This window comes from Penicillium samsonianum (genome assembly GCF_028829775.1).
Source record: "Penicillium samsonianum strain IBT 33392 chromosome Unknown utg000007l_segment0_segment0, whole genome shotgun sequence".
NCBI lineage: Eukaryota > Fungi > Ascomycota > Eurotiomycetes > Eurotiales > Aspergillaceae > Penicillium > Penicillium samsonianum.
This window is the reverse complement of record NW_026643265.1, coordinates 3,687,419-3,704,775: the sequence shown is the minus strand read 5'-3', so window position 1 is coordinate 3,704,775 and position 17,357 is coordinate 3,687,419. Positions and strand designations below refer to the sequence as shown.

The window sequence follows — 17,357 nt, the reverse complement described above, 5'->3', positions numbered from 1 at the left end:
CGGAACATGCTTTCCATTTAGGCCAGTGGAGAACTATGCAGCTCTTATTGGTTAAGGTGTGGATCGCGGAGCAATTCCGTTCATGCTCGATGTTGCTCAAGGTAGGTTGTACATCGTAAACTTGGATGGTAATGGCTGAACTCCTCCAGCATGACCTGTTCGATGTCTGATGAAATCTTCGGTCAACCCCTGCCAATGCGCTAGTTCCCCAATCTGTCAACTCACCGTCCTCGCTTTCTGGAGCGCTTCCGTGGACTCCTGCAAAGACCTGGATCTGGCGCCTGCATAAACGCTAGCATGTCGGGTTTATGGGAGATAGAACCGCGTACCATTAGCTTTACTATGTCACGAGCTCTTGCATAGGAGCTACTTGTTCCTAGTCTTGCCTCATAACATTATACTTTTCTTCGCCTTTTTCCTACGTTTTATCCCCTGTTACTTTCGAGAGGATTGTGCTGGCTTCTGCCCCATGACGAGATGGAAATATGAATATAGCCGCAGATCCTTTTGCAGCAGTTCCTCCTGCACCCGACTAAGCAGGGCATCTGTGTCTTCCTTTGACCAGCCTAGTGTCTTGGTGAACAGACGCAACGTGTATCCCTCCAGCGCGCACTGCATCTGGAACACATGGTAACTCCCAATGTTTTTCAGCTTTGGGTCATCACTCCACTCGCTAAATGGGACCTGGAATGTCTGTTCATCGACTTGCACAAAGCTAGCTGAGTGCATCAGCTCCTTCTGCTCGGCTACCATGTTGACCCTCTTGCCAAACTTAACCGCTGCCTCGTCTATTAGCGCCTCCCAATCCCTTAGCCCCACTAGTCGGCTTTCATCCTATGTGTTGTCGGTAAAGAAGCGTAAGTCATTCTCCTATACTTCCAACCACCCGCCTAGGAGAAGATACCGGTACGTATTAGCGTAGAACTTATCGTAGTCGGCAATCACCCCGCCTAGCGACTACGTATAGATCAAATGAAACATCTGTCTTAACAATAGATATTAATTCAATAATTATTAGATAAAACACAAAAAAGATAAAAAAAGAAATCTCTCCCTCGGGGAATCGAACCCCGGTCTCCCGCGCTTATCGGTATTAATGACAAGCGGAAATCATCACCACTAGACCAAGGAAGATGCGATGGCTGAGTTACTGCTCGGCCACTTGGCTGGTTGATGAAAATACTAGCCCGTTTTGACATGATGGGGATATTTGAGTTTATCCACAGCAAGTCAACTGCTCGCATAGAGTGCCGCAGATAACCTGACACCGGGAAGATTCATGCGAAACATCAACTTCCTCCGACAGCTCAGGCTGCAGTGTAATCGAGTGAATTCCATAGGCGTGGAAACACTCGTTGATCACGCGCGCTGTCTTCATAAAGTCCTCGACCGAGTCCTCAGACACGACGACGTGTACTGAGGCGAGGGTCTTTTGTTGGTTGAGGCGCCAGATGTGGAGTTCGTGGATTGAGTTGACGCCCTTGATCTGGTAATTGTTAGGAATGAAAGAAATAGAAGGAGATGGAGGTGGGGTCACCTTTTCTAGGTCGTGCTTGACATCGCACATGTCAACCCCTGTGGGCACGCTCTCTAGCAGGATCATCCCGGCTCGACGCACTAGAGAGTGTCAGCTTCGATATTTCCTTTTAGCCTTCTTCTGTTCGAGACACTTACTCAGGGGGAATGAAGACAGAATAATGAGGATGGCAATGAACATGCTCACACCGGGATCGGCATAGTATCGGCCGGCATGGGGTGCCGCGAGCCAGATAATCAGACCGGCTGCCATTACGCCCAAGTTGTTGATTGCATCGCCGATGACGTGGATCATCACTCCCATCATGCCCAGATCACCGTGGTCATGGCCGCCATGGCCATGGCTGTGGCCGCCTGAGTCTGCGCAGTGATGTTTTTCGAAATGAAGATGTTTGTGATCGTCATGCTAAGCTGTGTCAGTCGGTCTTCATAAATTGGATCCCTCGATTTGTTGAAGCTTACCTTGGTGCTGGAATTATGGCATTCCTCGCCGAGGTGAAGAACCGGTGTCTCAATTGTGGGTGATAGGCTATGGTCATGACTGTGTTCATGTCCATTTCCATGTTCTGGGTACTGTTAGCATGGTACTAGCAACTACCCCACGAACCCTACCGTGAAGGAAGACTGCGCTGATAATATTGAGGCCCAATCCGACACACCCAATGATGAACATCAGCTTGGGATTGTGAACATCTAGATGCACCGTCAGTCATTATCAAACGAGATCAACATCCAGTCTGGGTGATGGCACCCACGTTGAAGAGCAATAAATCGCTCAATGGACTGCAAAAATATACTAATACCCAACCCCAACAGAAGAACACCATTGAAAAAGGCACCGAGCAGCTGAGCCCGCTGCCAACCAAAAGTAAGCTCCTTGGGCGAGTCACTGCGCTCGGATTTCTATATTTCACATCAGCACAACCACCACACAACCAGACAGCCAAACCACACTGTACCTTTAATGCAACAAGAGCAATAATAAACCCAACTAAATCATTCAGCTGCAATGTATATTAGCCAACAAAATCCCCAACTCCACACCCGAAAACGCCTACATAGTGAAAAGCATCCGCAATCAGTGCAATAGAGTGGGTATAGAAGCCCACTAGCCCGGTATCAGCACATCGACGTCCATACTAAAAACCACTACCACCAAAACCAAGAAAGAGGGTAACCGACGCGAAATCTCAGCCAGAAAGAAAGATGTCGATATGCCAATCACAACGCTCAGCCGTGTCGAGCGTGATAGATGAAGTCCCATGACTGCGGATATCCAATTTCAGAAAGAAAAAAATGAGATGGAACAGAACGAAAATCCAGGAACGTAGCTTGCCATTGACGAAAGGGACATTTTTTTCGCTGCGAGATCGTGAATACTTCTGCCTTCCAGGGTCTTGGTTCAGAAAGCAATGGCTGGTCCGACATTCCTGCCGTGTAACTACCTTTCTCCATGAAATGTGGCCTATCGGATAGCTCCGGTCACTATGAGATATGGAGATGTGGTATGCGGCAGGTTGAGGATTATGGAGAATTCTGGTGATTTGGTGGGTGTAAATGGTGTTATATCATTGCTAATGGCGGTTGGGGTATGTTATATGGGAAGGGTTAGGGCTAGGCACAAGTACTAAGCGCTGGAGCTACATTGGCCCAAAAGGATCTGCCAGAGTACCTTGACAGCCTGGAATCTTCCAGGAACATATTTCCCCCAGCCCTACAGGAGCTTGTGGACTGGGTTTATGTGTGTTGCAGATCAGCCGATGAAGAATGCAGGCTTGCCACCAACGCAGTGTATCACAGCATCTGAATGTGAGATCCATACACAACCTTGAATTTAGTGATGGGGACATTTACAAAAACGGATTGAATCTTAGAAATATGGAATGATTCAGTTTTCATTAAACAAAAAAGAAATTTTTGTACAATTTTCATGGTCACATATCCAATTTGTTTTACACAAAACACCAACTTAAGCGGCAATCTGATCAGAAAGTCCATCCAGCTCACGCGCCCAGTTACGGTGTCGAGAAATATGCCAGATAAACTGCTCAGCCAGACCCTTCGCATCAGGCCCAACCGTGCCAACCTTCAACAACGAAACCGCATCTCCATAGCCTGTAACAACGCCATACGACTCCTTAAGCGGAGAACCACTCTTCGCAACCTCGACCTCAGGAAGCCCGATCTGCTTCTCAATAAATGGCACAGCCTCATTAGCACCAGCAATGGCCTTCAGATGTGCAAAAGCTTCGGAGATCCAGTGCTTAAACACGCCATTCTTCAACAGCGCCTGGATATGCTTTCCGCCAGGCACGTAGACCGCATCAAACAGCGTCGACCGCGCCCCAGAAAAGAAGTGATCGGGAATAACCTTCTGCCCAGACTCGGCAGTAACACCCTGGCGCTGCGAACCGATCGTGAAAACAAACGCGCCGCGCTCGCTAAGCACTTCTTTCATCGTGGTATACTGGTTGAAGTCGAATCCGTCCGCAAGCAGGATGGCGATGCGACGCGTCGCGATGATGGGTTTCTCCGGCATGAATTCAAGCTGGCTCAGACCCTTGGCTTTGATACCCTTGTTTTCCTTTGGAGATTTGACCGGTGTGTCGCCACCGACATTCTTCGCGACAGTCTTGGCTAGGTCTAGATCGATCGCTGATAGACGCTCTGTCATGCGCTTGTAGACAATGGGGTCGTCGCAGTGGTCCAGCTCGAAGGAGAATGCCTTCGCCACATGCATCTTTTCAATCGGTGAGAGCGAGTTATAGAATACCTGCGCCTGATTGAAGTGCTCCTTGAATTTATCTGACAGCGCGCGCTTCTTTGCGCCCTGCTGCTTACCCGGGTAGCTGACGAAGCCGCCCTGCTCTGCTGTTGCGGGCGGGTTGGCCTCGAACCGGTTCGGCCAGTAGTTTACCTTGCCCTTTGTGATGCGGTGTCTGCCCTGGCCGTCGCGGTTGACTAGGCTCATATATGGACATACTGGCCGGTTGATGGGCAGTTCCTCCCAGTTCGGTCCGAGTCGCGAGATCTGCGTATCGAAGTATGAGAAGTTGCGGCCTTGAAGCAAGGGGTCGTCAGAGAAGTCGATGCCGGGCACGATGTGGCTCGTGCAGAATGCGACCTGCTCGGTTTGAGTGAAGAACTCATCGACGTTGCGGTTGAGTTCTATCTCGCCGATGTAGCGGATGGGCACTAGCTCCTCGGGCCAGACCTTCGTGGCGTCGAGAGGGTCGAACTCGAAGTTGTCGGCCTTCTCTTCGGGGATGAGCTGTAGGCCGAACTTCCAGCGTGGGAAGTGTCCTGCCTCGATCGCCTCCATTAGGTCTTTCCGGTGGAAGTCGGGATCCTGGCCGCCGATCTTCAGCGCCTCATCCCAGACGAGCGAGTGGACGCCCAGCTCTGGGGTGAAGTGGAACTTGACGAAATGACGCTTTCCATCCTTGTTAATCAAGGAATAGGTATTCACACCGAATCCCTGCATCATCCGGAACGACCGCGGAATAGCTCTATCGGACATAATCTGCCACGAACTGCGTCAGCAACCCCAACCCAAACAGGAAATAGATATACTAACCCACTGATTCATATGCGTAACCTCCGAATGCAGATATTGAAAGTCCCAAAAATTATTATGCGCACTCTGACCCTGCGGCACCTCATTATGCGGCTCGGGCTTGACAGAATGAATAACATCAGGGAACTTGATCGAGTCCTGAATAAAGAAGACGGGAATGTTATTCCCGACAATATCCCAATTGCCCTCCGCAGTATACATCTTGATGGCGAACCCGCGCACATCGCGCACCGTATCTGCGCTGCCCTTGCTACCCTGCACAGTCGAGAATCGCAGGAACAGCGGCGTCTCCCGGTTGGTATCAGTCAGGATCCCGGCGGTTGTTACGTCCGCGGCGCTCTCGTATAATTTGAATGTGCCGAAGGCACCTGTTCCGCGCGCGTGAACTACTCGCTCTGGGATGCGTTCATGATCGAAGCGCATTATCTGTTATTAGTTAGTTTGTTTGTTCGAATATAGATCGGTGTGTGTGGAGATGAATGGATATAGGTACCTTCTCGCGGGCAATTTGGTCTTCCAGGAGTGAGGGTCCGGTCTTCTTTTCATCTACGATGCGGAGCCATTGGTCTGGGTTGGAGATTTTGACGCCATGGTCGGTTGTCATGTGCTGCTTGTCGTGGACATCGACGATGTCCTTTTGTAGATCGGCATATTTGCCGTCTGCAGTCTTGGAGTTTGGATTTGCTGCCATAGTGTGTGTGTGGTTGATATCAATGATATCAGAGAGGAGGGGGAAAGTGTAGGTGAAGTATGCTAACCTGAAGTTCCCACTTTATATATAAAAAACAAGCTGATCACTGTGCAATCCACCAAGTGCGACGTCAATGATGTAATCCCTCCAATTGCATATCCAGAGGTGGCATCCACCAACGAAATGAAATCGTACAATTACAAAGCGAAAATTCGATTGCCCGTCATCGAGTCTAGCCAGGGTAAATGACCGTAGTATGACCTACCACCCGAACCCTAACCCCGGGCACTTTACCAACCAATGCCGACAGGAAAACCTGTAATGGAGCAAAGCAGACAAGAAGTATTGCGAATCCCCCCTTCTCATTCGCGGGGCAATTTTTTCCTGAAATCCATCCGGGGGAGCTATAGCTCGGTAGCTTTTGCCTGTGTTGTTTGGGTGGTCTGTTATGGGGTTCCACTGGCAATACAAGGCATTTGAACTAGGTAGGATGGTGGGTCATGCCAATTGCAGGTGGCCGATGACGTGAACTTATGCCTGGATTCGGGCTTCTTATTTATTGGACGTCTTGGATTGTCCTGGAGAACTTGATATTGTGTGACGTCACCAGTCAGAGTGGAAATCGTGCCCGAGTGTCTCTAATATACCAACCTAGGTAGGTATCGTAGGGAATTAAGTTAACAGCCAAAATACGGTAGATCTACGTACCAAATATATCTTGTAGGTTAAATCCGATAGGAAAGAATAAATTCAATTCATAGGGGAATAATTCATAATTCCAAGAAAAAGCTATGCTATATACACCAAACTCGATCTATGTGCGCAGGTATCTCTCTATAGCACAATGTAGCGTCTGAACAAAAAGAAAAGTAAGAGGACAAGCAGAATCTACATATTATCCTCGCTCCAATGACTCCTCGTCTTCTGCCAAGCATCATGTTCCTCCTTATTCTGCGCAGGAGTGTTTCCAAGCCCCAACCCGCGCTCCACCCATTCCTTGCTCCCCATTTCAGAAAGACGGGAAAGCGCACGCGCAAATGCAAACCGCTCCTCGTCACCACTGAAAATAGACGTGTTCTTCAGCGCCTGCACGGACATACCGAGGTCGTCCATTAGGTTGCGCATTGCGTCGGAGAGATCTGAGTGGTCGCCGCCGTCGCCTTTGAGGGTTTTCTTTACGTCGGTTTCGGAAATGAAGAGGTTTGTTAGCGGGACTTCGGTTGTGAGGACTAGTTTGGCCTGTTGATGTGGGTTGTTAGTTGACTACATGATATAAACAAGTGAACAGGAACGTTGCTCGTTACTCACCCTGCTCTCATATACCGCATCGATAAAGGTAATAAAGCGCCTCGCCAGATCACGCTGGGTATGGTTCATGCTCGGCACATCCGTGACAATGAACGCATCGTAATGCCGAACCAGCTCGAGGTAGTCGGCTGCACCTGTGGCCGTGCCGATGAGCTGCTGGAAGGTGAAGTGCGCAGCCTTGCCGCTAGCACGGGGAACCTTGATTTCGCGGCCCCAGACAACCTGCGAGTCTGTGTGCGGGGGGTCATTGATTGGGTCGCCCAGGAACTCGAACCACTTCTGCGCGTGCTGCTCTGCATCCTCGCCCAGCGGGTGGTGGTAGACAGCAGCCGGGGGCCGGGGGATTTTGCGGTAATCCGTTGGGGAGTTGAGGTTGATGACGCTCAGATCTGTCTTGAGGAGGTTGATGCATGGGATGAAGGATTCACGCTGGATGCCGTTTTTATACAGGTCGTCTGGATGACGGTTGGATGTGGTGACGAGGACAACGCCGTGGGACATGAGGATTTCGAGAAGCCTGATTATTGGTGAATTGTCAGCTGGGTTTTTGAATAGGCCCCGTCCGGGGAGAGAACACATACCGTCGCAGGATCATTGCATCAGCTACATCCGTACACTGGAACTCGTCAAAGCAAAGCACGCCCGCGAGCTCGGCAATATCGGCCGCAACCATCGGCAGCGCATCGAAGTCATTTCCATACTTCATCTTCACTACGTGCATGCGCTTATGTGTGTCCTGCATGAAGTTGTGGAAGTGAATGCGCGTCTTGTTCTTGATGTTCGGCGGCAGCGTATCAAAGAACAGATCCATCAACATCGTCTTGCCGCACCCGACATCGCCATACATGTACAGTCCCTTCGGAAGGTTATCGGGGATAGCAGACTTTTCCTTCTTCCTCGCGCCCCCGCCGAACAGAGACCCAAAGAAGGACGACTTTTGCTGAGGGTCGAGAGACTCGGGCTTGGGGTGAACAACTTTCGGCGGGTTGTAATCTTTCAGCGCTTCAAAGAGGTCCTGTAGATTCTGAATAATCCCTATAGAATCGGCGCATGTCAGCTTAGAACTGTGCGCCGCCGGAGTTGGTCACAACCTACCTCTCTGATACTCATCATCCCTCAGTCTCCCCTCCTGCACACGCACATCATATTCCCTCATGGGCCCATCCTGCGGGGGAGCGGTGGTGTTCTTCTCGCCGTCCGAGACTGTAGCCAGACCCCGCCCCTTTGGTGATTGAACAGCCAGCTGGGGCCGGATCCTCTCCAAAGACATGCATACCAACGGAGACCGACTCGGCCGCCGTAGTGTATCGAGCGCCCTCTTCTCTGTGGCATAGGATCTACGGGCGGCGCCCCGCAACTTCGTAGGGCGGAGGCCCCGAGGCGCCCGCAGCGCGCTCGGGAAGCACTCTGCGCATAGCTTTGCCGATGGGCGGCTCATTGGCGTCCCTTTTTGGAAGTTATGTTTGCAGGTGTGTTGCGACGGTGGACTCGAGGTCAGGTTTAGGTGGCAGAGAGTGGTTGCAATGCGAAGGCGTTAACCGAGGTATTGTATTGTAGGCAAGGATTTGTTTTTCTTCCGAACGCTGGGAGTGGCGGGTCCTCAAAAGCCAAGGTAGGGCCCGAGCTATAGATATCGAATTACAACAGGCCCTCAAAATATATATACAGCTCCTGCAGCTCTTGGACTAATGATCAAAAATTCTAGCGGACAACCGGTAGATTCCGTTCCTGGGGTCGAAGAAAGAACAGTCGGGACCAGGTTCTAATCACGTGACTCTATATCATCGCGGCTTTTCTACCTCCAAATACGGATGTTTCTTAACTTATATCAATATTTATATTTGGTACAAAAAGAGCTGTGAGACACCATGGTTAAGCCGCTCTCGTGTGAAAAAGGCCTCCCGGTATATGCACGAGAAGTAAAAAAATATGTACACAACACAGAAGCAGGCAGACCGGGGTATGATCCTGAACAGGATGAGATGTAGATCTGATGCGAAATTGACGCAGAAATAACAACGAGAAAGCCCATAATGCGACATTGCAGAAACAAGAAAATCAAGAAAATCAAGAAAAGAAGAGAGTCAGATAGAAAGGAAAACATGCCGTACATCTCGCATCAGATTCGTTAAATCACGATCTCGTCCTCGTGGACCATGTGAAATCGCTCAAGGAACTGATGACCAGTTTGAAAAAGAAGAAAACAAATCAGAGAATAACCATGCATCATTTCAAAAACTCCAATGCACCAACCTTACTCGTGGCAAACATTAATATGAGGTTGACAATAACCTCATCGATGAAATCAAGGGCAAGTCTATCGTTGACCCCAACACCAGGAAAGAAACGAGTGCTTTTTATACGATGCTGACAAAGAGGGTCAGCTTGGTGTTCCGCTGCATGGCGTTCTCCAGATCCTGATCGGTATAAAGATCGATATATGAGCCGGAGGATTCGTCACGGTACTGCACAACGATGTCGTCCTGGATCTTCAACCGGTCGCATAGCTTGTCCTTGAGGTGCTGCATGCTCACGCCTGATGGGATGCGGATCGCAATCAGGTCATCCTGGAAGAACACCTTGACCTTCATCGCGCTGTTGGCCGATGCCCCGGAGGCTTGGGTAATGGAGCTAGGTTGGCGGTTCATGGGCGGCGGGCCCCCGTTGGCGTAGGGCGTGGGTGTGGGCGCTGGGGCACGCTGCTGGGATACCCGCTCGGTGGACGCATTAATTTGCTGCTGCGAAGACTGGCGCGACACGGTTTGTTGGGGATCCACGCCGCCGGAGTGCTGAGATCCACCCGAGAACCGCGCGTCCTCGCCGAACGCATTGGGGTCGATTTCGAAGTCGCCTTCTCGGGGCGAGAAGAGTTCGCGCACGAGTTGACAACGCGAAATATGCGGGGGCATAGACAGGAGTTTCTTGATGTATTCGTCCAGGTTCTGTCGTCGACCGTTGGAAATCGCGTCCGTGACGTGGGTGACAGGACCCGGCATGAAAGGGAGGGTTCGCCCACGGCCACGGTTGCCAGCTTCGTCTTCGAATTGGGTTAGAAGAGCGATCTGGAAGTCGTAGAAATCGTGGTAGTAACGCGACAGCTCCCAGCAGCGACCGTCTTCCATCTTCGCCTCAATGATGTACCAATACTTGTCGTTATCGAAACAGTAGCGCGGAATATAGGCGGAGACAGGGATGGTAAGTTGGTAGCTCTGTTGCGACATGGGCACTTGCGACAAAGTTCCCTTACTGGCGTTACGTTGGTGCTCCTGGGTCTGCGCATCATTTGTTAGTAAATGGAATCGCAAACGGGGAGTCGGAAATTTTGCATACATAAACATTGCCGTTTTGACTCATTTGACTCTGGTGGCCCATGGACATCTTTTCCATGCCCGAGGTGACAGTCATCGTATTGCCACCGCCGTGACCCTCGATTTTGCCCAGTGTGATACTGCTGTTCTTGTATTCCGCCGTCATTTTCTTCCACTCCTCAACCTTGGGAACACCGGCGCGTCGCACCGCGTCAAGCGGGTCGGTCACAGCTTGTCCGCTCTGCATATCACGCAACTCGATAAAAGAAACAGGAATCAGGCCTGGGCCGCCGAGACGACCGATAGGTTTGGCGACAAACCACTCTGGGTTAGATTGGGCGATAACAATAATGGCCTCGCCAGCCTTCGCGTCCAATTCATCGGGTCGCTCCGCTTGAAAATCGTACTGGACAATTCCGTAGACCATAGCGCCTTGACCCTTAAGTGCAGACATTCTGAATGCGCCGTTCTTGGTGATGGAAGAATCTTGGGAAAGACCGCGGTCGGAGAATCGTGAGTCGTCCTTGGACAGGTCGCCGGAACCCCCACTATCCCTCTCGTTTTTGCCGATAACCTCAAAAAAGGAGACGGGCACAAGCCCCCTAGCACTAGGGATCAGCGGATTGCACGCTTCGTACCAATCCGAATCGTCCTCCCTGCTGATAACGTGAAAGAAATCTCCCTTGCTGAATGCCAATTCCTGCGAGGTCCCCGGCTCTGGTTGGTAGTCGTAGAGCGCTTTAATTACCTGGAAATGCGGTCAGCCACTGCCAAGAACGAGTCGGGAGTGGGACAAGGAGGGGGCGAGGGGTTAAAAGGCGAATTCAACTGGCGAATTTGCGCAAGGAAGCAACTCACTTTTTTCGGGGGTAGAATCGCAATAGCGGACTTGGGTGTAATAGAGATATGATGGTGTTTGGGATCTTTCTCCCCCTTCAAGGATCGCCTAAAGGCCTTTATTTTTTTTCGAAACCGGATTAATTAAACATACCAGGTAATATTTCGGAAGGGAAACTCACCTTCATGGTTAAAAGAGTTAAAAAAAGGATTCGAGAGATGCAAAGAGGAGGAAAGGAGGAGCAGCCTCTTTTTAGTCAAAATGTATACCTTGACCAGCGTAATCGGTATTGCGGTTCCAACCACGCGGCTTGGATGATTGCCCAGGGGCCCGCTTTTTGCTTTTTTTGGCTTTTCTTTGTGATCTTAGATGTTCCTTGGGTAGATGTAGAGACCATGTCTATACTGGTCTTTGATCTTTATATCTACGTAGGACAATGAACCTTTTAAGATCGTATGGTCATGCCAATACAGGATGATTCAGGGTTGAGCCTCGGTATATACATCGATGTAGACTTCAACAAAAACCCCAGATGTTTTACTTGAAAGGGTCAAAGGGCTCTAAGGCAAAAAAACCATTAGAATGTATTCGAACATGCCTTCCAACTCTACATTTGCCATCTGACATGAGGTCCAGATTGTCAAGATTACGGTATTATTTATTGCCGCTGTTGGGCAGAGATAATCCACCGTCGGCGGCTAGTGCAACGGAATCACACCCTACTAGACTAAATGTGACTCTGTCCGAGTCTCTCCATTTGCCATCTCTCCCATAGGTACCTTAGTGTGTTTTATAGAGATACTATACATACATACATATTGCACATAACTACATAGTACAGGTACATCCTACTAGACTAGAAAAGGTACGCAGAACGAAAAAGAAGAAAAAGAAGGATCTTTGCCCCTCATTTCCCCACTTATAACCATGGTTCAGCCATACCTAAACCGTGGATTCTGACGTCGTCTCAAAACCGTTCCGGTCTTTCTTTTTTAGTCTATTGGAAATTAATTTATAGGCTGGATATGTGTATGGAGGGTACTATATATACTCGGGGAACCCCACTGAACAAAGAAATGGAGAAAGATGTATCAAAAACAAAGGGTCTAGAAGGCCGAATCGGATGGGGAGAATTAATCCGTTAATATTACTTAAAATGTTAAAATTTTTAAAAAATTTAATTTCCAAATTAAAAATTCTGGGGCTGACCACGAATGCGCGGCTCCTGCAATCTGCCGTATGCAGAGAAAATTTCATCTCAAATATTAGATAGGATTAAAGGCTAAAATAAAATAAAATTATGAACCTTGGAAGGCACTGGCAAGCTGAAGAAACTCTGTTTAATGTCGATCATCGGCCACATCTACATCTACACCCCTGGGTAATACCCTATCCAATGGATACCCTACTCCGTATGGAAGGCGTGGATTGTGCTTGGTCCCCGCATAAGAGTACCAGAGTTGCTAACTCGCCTCACATCCATGGATGGATACATCTATCCTCCTTACTGGTACGACCCAGCGTTGGTCCTGCTTACCTCGTGGCGACTTTCTATGTATTCGAACATTATCGAATTGGAGGTGAGTTAATCTACTCAAGGCAGAACTTTGCATATGGGATAAGTACTGGATAGATTGAATGTTGTAGGTATTTACTATGCCAATGTGCAATCGCCTCTCTTCATCAGACCGAGTCAAAGAGCACATGTTTTGCCCTCTGGTGCTCCAAAAGAAATTGATCAACTCCAGAATCAGACGCCGCCGGGGGTGTTAGTATCGTTGTAATTCCGCTGGCAATCCTGTGAAAAAGAAATCCGGAGGATGATGTCGAGAACGAGAAAGAAAAGGCAACGAAAAAAAAAAAAAATAAGAACTCTCGAAAGGCTATGTTGTAACCATGTGTGTGGACGTATGTGGTGAACGCCTGCCGCTTTTGAAAATACGCCAAAAAAAAAAGAAATAAGAAAATGGCTTTGACTGAGATCCAATGGTTTATGATCCTCGGCGCAAGAAAGGGATGCACAATGAGAACTGGGTTAGATCTGGCCTTTGATATCGACGACACGGTGGGCGGCTGCTTTGGCTTGATCGAAGAGCGAGCCTGCTTTGCCTGTCAACAGCCTTACAGCGCCGTTCCTTTCCTCTAGCAATTCTTCGGAGGAGTTGTCTAGAACAAAACGTGCGGTCTGCTCATCGGACTCGAATCCAAGCTCTTCTGTGATAAATCGGATGTTGACATCTGGTTTGTATCTACAATAAAAGGTCAGCTAGAATGCTCAAACGGAACAGGGAAATCAGGAGACTCACGCTCTACACATGGTTGCAAGAGCACTCAACCGCTCACGATCGACAAACATGTCCATGAGGTAGGCTCCCATATTCGGCGTATCAAGGTATAGCTGGAAGAAACGATGGTAGTTCCCGAGTGCAAGGGCAGAGCGGACATCTAGGGCATGTTTCACGGCGAGGTCTTTCTTATCTTCTGCAGTCACGTCGGCTAGTGCGTCGTTCATCGCCGTCCAGTTCCGTGTGTAAATGAAATAGAGAATACGATAGGCCTTGAATTCCGTCGGGTGTCCTCCCAGCTGTTGCGCATACAGAACTCGTAGCTGGGTCTGGCACTGGTTGTACTCACCAAGATCCCCTTTTTCCAAGGCGATGCGCGCGTGGATTTCGTAGACAACGACAGTGAACTCATTTCGGATGCGCTGGACCGTTAGGTCTTGACGCAAAGACTTGAACTGGTCACAGATGTACCCGTAATTGCCATCGTGCTTCCATTTTCTCTTCAATAGATCCAGGGCCTTTTGTAAAACCGGAAGAGGACGAACACTGTCCGGGTTGGGAGCAGAGGTCAATCGGAAGTAGTTCTTCTCCAATGTCTGGCATCGCCCGACAACGGGGCCTTGATCCGCGTCGGCAACACGCATCGGCGATGCTGCAGGAGAAGAGGGGGAGTTCCCGCTGCCCCCCACTCCCTCAAAACGCTTCCTCCTCATCTCCAAATTAGCTTTGGACTTACTAGACTGGTCCAGTGTTATGCGTGGTTTTTTCTCTGTGGTAGGGTGAGTAACTCGATCTTCAAAACGATTGCGGTTAGCTTTTCTCCATGGCGGCGACCCAGTCTCCGAATGATGGCCATCAGTTGACTTTCGCTTCCGTGTGGCATCACCCGGAGAAGCTGGGTGACTGGACGCCCAGTTTGAAGAGCTGGGGTTGGCCAGGATTTTGTTGCGTTCATTTTGCACCATAGTTTGGGGCAAAGGTAGCCTTTCCCAGTCGATCAATCCCAACTTGTCATTCTGGGCTGCCTCCGTAATGACGTGCCTCAATTTCTCCTGCATTTCAGGGATGCTCACGCTTGCAACCTGGTTTTCGGGAGCAAAGCAGCGTTGCACATATGAGCGTACGGGTGGTGGGAACTCCACTCGCGCCCGGGCTTCGGTGTCCGGTGATGCCGACTGGATGGGCTGGGGGGGAACGGTATTTGTTGGCTTGGTGTGGTGGGCGAGGCTACGACGCGCTTGAACTGGAGTGTATGCTGGAGCTGCTGTCGGGTTGTTAGCCTCCTGACACGAGACCAACGAGACTCGAGTCGAAATATCTTTCTTACCAGTTGGAGGAAATGCAGTAGACATTGTGCCTGACGCGGTAGAGCGCCAAGGTGGTACGCTGGAACTCATCGTAGATGCAAGATTTGGAAAAATAAAGAAACAAGATGAAAGGAAGTAAAGAGCTACGAAGGGGCAAGACTCGAGGAACGGCTGGAAGAATCAAATTTTGATCTTACTCCTCGGCTGGTAGTTTTGAGATGAGAGAAAATATGATGAACGTTTATTTCCAAGATGAGATAGATGGTCACGAGCCGGGGAGGGTGAGAGTGAAGTCCACACAGACTCGACTCGTGACGGTGAGTGATACTCGCTTACTCACCGGACTTTAGTTTGTCCGAGTATCCCGCCTTATCGGTTTATCGCAATCGCCTTGGCTTAAATGACATGCCTCTCTCTCTTTATGGATCTCATTGATGTTGGGAGCTGGTTGAATCTACTAGATGTTCTTCAAGTCGCTGGATCTGACTACTGCGCTCAGACCCTTGCTGTTACCCGATGAGATTCTTCTCTTTGTCCAGGACGCGGTGGGGTTGTATGAAGGGTAAGTAGCTCATGATGATGCTCCTGATGCGGGGTGCTGATTAGAGGCAAAGGAAATACAAAATCCAGAATTATCAAAATGGCCATGCCTATCTCACATCCCACAGAGTGTGCTATGTTGCGGCTGAGGACCCGCGGAAGTACTCAGTGGCTATTGATTTGAAAGAAATCGATCGAGTGGAGTCTCAGGTGCGACATGCATACATCTTGCCTTCGAGGCTTTTACTCTCGGCCAATCGCTAACAAACCCACCGATTTAAGGCTGGCTTCTTGAAGTCATCTCCGAAGCTCACTATATACCCGAAACCGCAGAAGAAGACGATCGATAAGTCGAGGAGCGCAACAACCAGCCCGGCTGTAGCCCAGCAATCGGCCCTTCATCCAACGCAGTCACTTTCTCACCTCCCACAAACCAACCTCCCACAAAGCTTACCATCTCCAAAGCCAATCAATGCCACTTGGATCTGTCCCATATGCTCATTCTCCAACCCAATTCCGTCCAATTTCGACACCACAACGGCTAGTGCGGCTACAAATTTACCTCCTTGTCTAGCATGTGGCATCAAACCACCATTTACGACCGTTCTCAAAGCAGCGATCAGTGCTGTAACAAGCCGGGAGTCTTCATTGCTGAGTTCAGTTGCATCACCAGCCATTGCACAAGATACAGGCCAACCAAATGCCAATGCGTCTCTATCGCCTTTTGGGCCCGGGGGAACTGTCTCTTGCCCACGATGTACCTTTGTGAACCATCCGTCTCTCGTGGAATGCGAGATTTGTGGAGCGCCTCTATCTACTAGCTCCTCAGCGAGCGCCAATCGTGTGGACTCTCCTGCGCCGTTATTTGAGCAATCGCACATCGCGAACACGGAAGTTCGTGAGAGCATTAAGCTTTCATTTCGTGCAGGTGGCGATAAGACGTTCCATGAAAGACTTAAGGGGGCCTTGGTTCAAAGAAAATGGCTATTGCAAAATGCGCCCCCAGTGCCTTCACCGTCGCAAGGCGCCTCCTCGCTGGGCTTACCTTCCCCTGCCGCCAGCGTCGAAAGCCCTCTACCCTCAGTACCACGACCTTCTGGGGTTGGTATCGCGGGATTAGAACGCCGAGGGCTGGAAGCCCGGAGGAAAAACGAGCTGGTCATAGGGAACGCCTTTGAAGACCTGGAGGCTTTAATGGCCTCTGCCAAGCAGATCGTTGCGCTGGCTGAGACTCTAGCGCGTGAGTCTGGCATGACTACTAATGAAGGCTCTCCAGAAACTAGCGCGGTGCTATCTGAGTCCGCTGCGGCTCTCGGGATGGTAACAACCAAAGACATGCTCAGTTCCGGATCTGAAAGTCTATATTTATCAGAACTTGCGCGTGACTTGGCCGAGTATCTCACTGATGACCGAAAAGGCATTTTGCAGCGGGAAGGTGGGATTATGAGTCTAATTGATCTCTGGGCTGTCTTTAATCGGTCCCGTAATGGTGTAGAATTGGCCAGTCCTTCGGATTTTCAGAAAGCAGCGGAGCTGTGGGAAAAGCTCAAGTTGCCAGTTCGTCTACGACGATTCAAAAGTGGCCTTCTTGTGGTGCAGCGATACGACTGGAGCGACGAGAAGACTATTGAAAAACTTCAGGTCTGGATGGAGGAGCTCCGGCGAGTCCCCCCGACGATGCTGTTACCTGGGACTGGTCCCTCTTCGGTCGGGCCGTTACTGCACAAGAAGCTGCGCATCGGTTCAAATGGAGCGTCGGGGTGGCTGCCGAAGAGCTGGAGATGGCTGAAGATCGGGGGGTTCTCTGTCGAGAAGAAGGAATTGAGGGTCTGCGCTTCTGGCGCAATTATATGTCGTCCCGTGAGTATAATGATCTCTCCCGCCTTGTTATTTGAGACCATGTGATGTGATTCCATAAGAATGTATATACAAAGTTGCATACATCCCCCATTGATACAAGGGGGGCA

General features: G+C 49.9%; 7 protein-coding genes across 7 annotated transcripts; 1 reads left to right on the top strand and 6 right to left on the bottom strand.

Moving 5' to 3' along the window:
• Positions 1–435: 435 nt before the first annotated feature.
• N7471_012249 (uncharacterized protein) lies at positions 436–753 on the bottom strand (the record flags this gene model as incomplete). Its single annotated transcript, XM_057284968.1, has 1 exon — positions 436–753. The coding sequence occupies one exon, from the start codon at positions 751–753 to the stop codon at positions 436–438; it is 318 nt and encodes a 105-aa protein (XP_057131234.1).
• A 463-nt stretch (positions 754–1,216) lies between these two features.
• On the bottom strand, positions 1,217–2,800 carry N7471_012248 (putative di-, tri-valent inorganic cation transporter; the record flags this gene model as incomplete). Its single annotated transcript, XM_057284967.1, has 9 exons — positions 1,217–1,486; positions 1,538–1,617; positions 1,675–1,942; positions 1,999–2,102; positions 2,149–2,229; positions 2,292–2,439; positions 2,496–2,540; positions 2,595–2,644; positions 2,719–2,800. 9 exons carry the CDS (start codon positions 2,798–2,800, stop codon positions 1,217–1,219), a joined length of 1,128 nt encoding a protein of 375 aa, XP_057131233.1.
• Positions 2,801–3,505: 705 nt separating this feature from the next.
• On the bottom strand, positions 3,506–5,804 carry catA (catalase catA; the record flags this gene model as incomplete). The annotated part of the gene is made up of 3 exons (XM_057284966.1): positions 3,506–5,059; positions 5,114–5,539; positions 5,607–5,804. 3 exons carry the CDS (start codon positions 5,802–5,804, stop codon positions 3,506–3,508), a joined length of 2,178 nt encoding a protein of 725 aa, XP_057131232.1.
• An 888-nt stretch (positions 5,805–6,692) lies between these two features.
• Positions 6,693–8,643, bottom strand: N7471_012246 (AFG1/ZapE family ATPase; the record flags this gene model as incomplete). Its single annotated transcript, XM_057284965.1, has 4 exons — positions 8,208–8,643; positions 7,694–8,147; positions 7,113–7,629; positions 6,693–7,043 (listed from the first exon to the last, which is right to left on the bottom strand). The coding sequence occupies exons 1-4, from the start codon at positions 8,548–8,550 to the stop codon at positions 6,693–6,695; spliced, it is 1,665 nt and encodes a 554-aa protein (XP_057131231.1). The 5' UTR covers positions 8,551–8,643.
• An 826-nt stretch (positions 8,644–9,469) lies between these two features.
• Positions 9,470–11,445, bottom strand: N7471_012245 (phosphatidylinositol-3-phosphate-binding protein BEM1; the record flags this gene model as incomplete). The annotated part of the gene is made up of 4 exons (XM_057284964.1): positions 9,470–10,384; positions 10,443–11,168; positions 11,279–11,374; positions 11,440–11,445. 4 exons carry the CDS (start codon positions 11,443–11,445, stop codon positions 9,470–9,472), a joined length of 1,743 nt encoding a protein of 580 aa, XP_057131230.1.
• Positions 11,446–12,829: 1,384 nt separating this feature from the next.
• N7471_012244 (uncharacterized protein) lies at positions 12,830–15,126 on the bottom strand. Its single transcript, XM_057284963.1, has 3 exons — positions 14,871–15,126; positions 13,565–14,807; positions 12,830–13,507 (listed from the first exon to the last, which is right to left on the bottom strand). The coding sequence occupies exons 1-3, from the start codon at positions 14,938–14,940 to the stop codon at positions 13,294–13,296; spliced, it is 1,527 nt and encodes a 508-aa protein (XP_057131229.1). The 5' UTR covers positions 14,941–15,126; the 3' UTR covers positions 12,830–13,293.
• A 185-nt stretch (positions 15,127–15,311) lies between these two features.
• On the top strand, positions 15,312–17,295 carry N7471_012243 (ESCRT-II subunit protein VPS36; the record flags this gene model as incomplete). The annotated part of the gene is made up of 3 exons (XM_057284962.1): positions 15,312–15,412; positions 15,465–15,600; positions 15,673–17,295. 3 exons carry the CDS (start codon positions 15,312–15,314, stop codon positions 17,293–17,295), a joined length of 1,860 nt encoding a protein of 619 aa, XP_057131228.1.
• Between the last annotated feature and the right edge of the window lie 62 nt (positions 17,296–17,357).